General features: G+C 38.9%; 1 protein-coding gene across 1 annotated transcript; it reads left to right on the top strand.

The window, feature by feature from the left end:
- The first annotated feature begins 3,479 nt into the window (after window positions 1-3,479).
- LOC131620273 (uncharacterized) lies at window positions 3,480-4,557 on the top strand. The gene is made up of 2 exons (XM_058891281.1): window positions 3,480-3,586; window positions 3,675-4,557. Exon 2 carries the CDS (start codon window positions 3,741-3,743, stop codon window positions 4,425-4,427), a length of 687 nt encoding a protein of 228 aa, XP_058747264.1. The 5' UTR covers window positions 3,480-3,586; window positions 3,675-3,740; the 3' UTR covers window positions 4,428-4,557.
- The last annotated feature ends 1,038 nt before the right edge of the window (window positions 4,558-5,595 follow it).

Raw genomic sequence — 5,595 nt, 5'->3', positions numbered from 1 at the left:
AAACTGAATTAATTTTATTGAATCTTTATCAAATTTGGAGCCCAAAACAACACTAAAATAAATAATTTTGTATTGAGAAAATGAAATAATTATATATTAAAAAAAAATTATATTTTCACGACACATTTTTTATAAATTTTTGTAACCAATACTTTTAGAACCATCGTAAATATAATTGTCATAATTTCTTAGTTTTGAGGATAAAATCCAATTTACATAAAGAAATAAAAGTAATTAAAAGTCACAACGCTTCTTTAATTATAAGAGCCTGAATATTGGTCGTATACATTTTTTTTAACAAAAACCAGCATGACTATGACTTGGCAGAGTTTTTATGGATGTTTTACCATTAAAGTTGTGAAAGTAAAGAGCGTAAGTTGTTATAATAAAGTCCAAATATATAAATTTAAGTGAATTTTTATCTACTTCACTTAAAAAGTTAGGTAAAATTATTTTCAGTGTAAAATATCTTAAAAATAATAAATAATTGTATTATTTTATAATTAATTAAATATATTAAAATTAAATGAAATCTTATTATTGTTATGGGTTGAATGCAGACACACAAGTTCCAACATTTATTAATTTTAAAAAGTGAATTCTAACCATTAAATTATTTGAATATATATATATATATATATATATATATATATATATATATATATATATATATATATATATATATATATATATATATATATATATATATATATATATATAGATATGAATTCTAATCATTTTAATCTTTTAATGGATTAGATAGATATTTATCAAATGTAATTAAGTTATATTTTTAAGAAGGGAAGATATCAATTTTGATTCCTTAATTATATTTTTGGCTTCAGATTGATCTCTTAAACCCGAGAGAGTTGGCCTAGTGGGAGGATGTTTGGGTCTCAAGGGTATGCTTCCCTTGAGATCCTGAGTTCAAAGGGTCTTGAGCTCAATGTTTGGGTCTCAAGGGTATGCTCCCCTTGAGATCCTGAGTTCAAAGGGTCTTGAGCTCAATGTATTACAATGATCCTTTAATTTCTGGTATTTTTAAAGAACTAAATCTGATTGTTGATTAACTATTTCTCAGAATATCTATCATATATCTGTGGTATCTCTTTTACTAAAGTTTGGATATGAATATTTTGTGGTAAATATAGCCATGTTACTCGATACTTCCATTTGTTCAACCTCTCCTACTTCCTGATCCTGCTTCTTCATCGTGATAGTAGCAGAATTCAATTTTGTATATAAAAAAAAATGTAGTTGTAATGAATATTTTTCATTTTTTAGTTTATGGTTGAATAAAAGGTATTAAATTATTGAATACATAGAACAAATCCCAAACAAAACAATTTTTTTTTTTTAAGAATTTGACAATGGGTGTTCAATACATGCTAACATCTAAGTCTATGTTGGACAATAAACTACACTTTAATCCACTCATAGATAAAACAGTAGAATTTAAAAGAATATTAATTTTTAAATTATGCCATATATAATTAACTGTTTAACTAATATTTTGAAAAAATCAATTGCATGATATATAATTTATTTTTAATTTAACTAATTTTTTTTATTTCACGAGTCACTATTAACATAATATTTATTTTTAATTTAATCAATTATTATTTTAATTTGAAAGACAAAATTTTTATTTTAAAATATTTTTTCCAGTAAATTTTTTTAATACACTTAAACCTTTTTTGTGGATCATTATTTTAGAGAAATTCTTTGGCCACCTCCCCATCTTCTAGTCCACCTCTGGTGAAAACCCCATTATACCCCTGACTTCGGAAATGAACTTCCGAAATGCATGAAAAAGGTGTTTTCGGAAGTTCATCTCCGAAAGCGCTTTTTTTTAAAAAAAAAATGTCTTATTTCGGAAGTTCATTTCCGAAACTACAACTTCGGAAATGAACTTCCGAAATAAAACGCGTTCTGCAGATTAAGCAGAACTCTCCCCCTCCCCCAAATCATTTACCCTAATCATCATCAAACACTTCCATAGGCGAAATTTCTGCAGAAGCAAGTGTGAAGTAGCCAAACTCTTCTTCCAAACTCAACCAAACTCATCATTAAACACTAATTGGTAAGTTTATCATTGTTTTTTCAAGTTTTAGATCTATTTGATTAAACTATATTAGGGTGTTTAGAATCTGAAAAAATGACATTAAGATAGCTTAGTACTGATATTAGGATGTTTAGTAGGCAAAAAAATGGATTTGGTTTAGGTTTTTGGGTCTGCCATTGGAGGTTGCAGAGAAGCTCTGCGTGGGGGTGTTTCGGAAGTTCATTTCCGAAAACACCTCCATCCCAGTTTTCAGAAATGAACTTCCGAACTGTACCAGAAGTTCATTTTTTTTTGTTTTTTCATTTGTCTCGCATATTAATCGATTTCGATTGTTTACAGGATCATGTCAGACCAGCCAGCACGCATCAGACAGGGGAGAGAGTCCCAGACTGCGTCGGCTAGACGCGAGCGGGCGGCGGCGCATCTGGCGTCGACCCAGGGACGGGGGCAGGGACGGGGACGTCGTGTCCGCGTTCCACAGGATTTGGTGGAGAGTTCATCTGCTTCAGGCTCTAGGAGTAGGCTGGCTCGGGTATCTTCTTCCCGCCAGCGAGAGGAGGAGGATGAGGATGAGGAGGAGGAGGAGGTCATACCGGATGTTGACCCTCCAGTCGGGGAGGAGGAGGAGCAGGAGGAGCAGGAGGTGGATAGCTTTCCGGGAGGGCCTTTTGACACTTCCCTGCTGATTCACTACCAGGATCACGTCGCTCGGCGGATCTGGGAGGGAGAGGTATTTTTTTTAACTTAGCCGTTTATTTGTCACCATTTTTTATAATTTTACCGTTTATTTCTCGCTTATTTGTTTTTTTTTAACAGGAGAGAGAGCCATTGAAAATGGTGAACCACTCCAGAAAGATTTTCGGTCTGTTTAAACCAGCAGCTCAGTGGTTTAACGACCACGTGCGAGGTTCAGGGCTTAGCGGGCTCTGCATGACCGGGTACACCACCATCAGCACCGGCATGCAGGGGGCATTTGTGGAGCGCTGGCACAAGGAGACGTCATCTTTCCACCTGCCGGTTGGGGAGATGACGATCACCTTGCACGACGTGCAGTGTCTTCTCCACCTGCCAATTAGGGGGCCGCTGTTGGACCACTCCCGGATCCAGAGGGTCGAGGCCATCGAGTGGATGACGCTCTATCTGGGCATGGAGGAGGAGGTTGCTCACTTTGAGTGCGCCACGACATCTGGGCCTCATATCCGGTTCACCACACTGAAGACTTATTTTGAGCACCATCTGGACGCGGCTGCCGAGGCCGAGGCTGCGGGTGACGAGCTGTTCACACAGTATCACCGCGGCTGCGCTCTTCGGTGCTGGTACATGCATGTGGTAGGCGCTGCATGCTTTTTGGACAAGAGCGCCAAGTACGTCGACGTGACCTACCTCCGCTATTTCATGGACCTGGATACCGTTCACCAGTGGAACTGGGGGGCAGCTACTCTGGCATATCTCTACCAGAAGCTGAATGAGGCCTCCAACTGGAGGACGAGGCAGCTGGTCGGATCCTGCACTCTGCTTACGGTACGTTTGATTTTAACACATTCTCGTATTTATTTATTTATTTATGTTTCGTATTTATTTTTAATACATTATCGTATTTGTGTTTCAGAGCTGGATCATCTCCTACTTCTCCCGCATCCACGGCTTCCACATCGATCCTGCGTACGTTGACGCCATGCCCAGGGCCGCCAGATACGCCCTCCAGAGGGGGAACGATGCGGTGGGACCATACCGCCTGTACCTGGACCGCACGATGCACGACGACGTCACCTGGAGGCCGTTCGCCGACTATGCTCAGGTTGTCCCCTTCGACGGGGTTGCTCTATATTCAGGCTGGTTGGCATGCGGGACCGGCATCATGGTCCGGTATCTCCCGGAGCGGTGCATGCGGCAGTTTGGGTTCGTGCAGATCATACCCAGGTCACCCTTCGAGGCTGCTCCTGACACAGTGACCAGAGTGCAGCTCACTGCCATATGGGAGGAGTGGCAGCATCATGTGGTACCGGAGGAGTACCGTCGCATGCGGGTCACCCAGGACTGGCACAGTGTGGAGGGGTACGTCACATGGTTCTACCGGGTGTCCCATCCTCTCTTGAGACCCGACGTTCCCGGCGCTCCTAGGCCAGCACACGAGGAGATCCTGGAGAACCGGCAGGCGGAGGATGACCACGCCATTGATCTCCTTCCGATCTGCCAGCGGATAGAGATGCTTGGGCGGGACGCGTTGGATCGAGGTGTCATTCATCAAGGCGGACCAGAGGCATTCGCCGTGATGGAGATCATCGTCACTGATGCGGGCCGTGCGGCGGGGTACAGGCGGCAGAGGAGGGCCCAGGGTGAGCGGGTTAGGCACACCCAGTAGTGGTGGGGTTTATTCATTTTTTGATTTTGGATTGTATATTTAGCACACTATTTTTATTTATTTCGGTTTGTATATAATATTTTCATATTAGTATTTTTTTTGTTTATTTATCATATTAGTGTTTTCAGTCTATCTATTGTTTATTTTATTTGCCGGTAACGTTTAATTAAAATGCGGTTGCGTTTAAGAAAAAACATAAAAAAAAAACACAGTTTCTGCATAATTCGGAAATGAACTTCCGAATTCACCCCCCATGAGGTGTTTTCGGATGTTCATCTCCGAACGCACCCCCCATGAGGTGTTTTCGGAGATGAACTTCCGAATCAAGGAAATTTTTTTTAAAAAAAAGCGCTTCGGAAGTTCATTTCCGAAGCAGGGGTAGTTTGGGAATTTCGCTGGGGGTGACCCCCCATAGGGAGGTGGGTAAAGAAATTTTCTTATTTTAAATTAGAACTTAATTTTCATACTACTAATATCTTATTAATAAAACTTTTTTAATGGTTAATTTCCATTTATATGCATTTTGGTCAAACTTCTTTACTTCACATTGTTCGTATCGTTCAAAAATGACTACACCATAAATAATGCACCTGGGCGACAACACGGGTCTTTGACTAGTTTTTATTAAAAAGTAAATTATTCGAATATATATATATATATATATATATATATATATATATATATATATATATATATATAATATTAAGGGTTAAATAAATTTTTGGTCGCTATAAATATTGCAGTTTTCATTTTTAGTCCCTCTCTGCCTTTAGGCAACGATTTTTGAAAAAACCGTTGCCAAAACCAACTAAAACCGATGCCAAAACCTATAAAAGACTAAAAATTAACTGCAATATTTACAAGGACAAAAACTTATTTAACCCTAAAATTAATCTGTGACATGTATTAAAAGGTTAAGTGGAGCTCATTTTATATAGATATTTATCAAATGTAATTAAGTTGTCTATATTTTTAAGAAGGTAAAATATCCATTTTATCTCTTTATTATACTTTGGGTTCAGATCAATCCTTTAGGGTCCGTTTGGTTCAACGGGGGGAGGGGAGGGGAGGGAATTTAATCGAGGGGAGGGGAATGGAGGGGAAGGGAGGGGAGGGAATTTAACTAAATATATGTTTGGTTCAAACTAGGGGAGGGGAGGGGAGGGGA

The sequence above is a fragment of the Vicia villosa genome, linkage group LG1, assembly GCF_029867415.1.
Source record: "Vicia villosa cultivar HV-30 ecotype Madison, WI linkage group LG1, Vvil1.0, whole genome shotgun sequence".
Lineage (NCBI taxonomy): Eukaryota > Viridiplantae > Streptophyta > Magnoliopsida > Fabales > Fabaceae > Vicia > Vicia villosa.
Note: the sequence above shows the minus strand (reverse complement) of the source record. Positions and strands in the feature narration are given on the sequence as shown.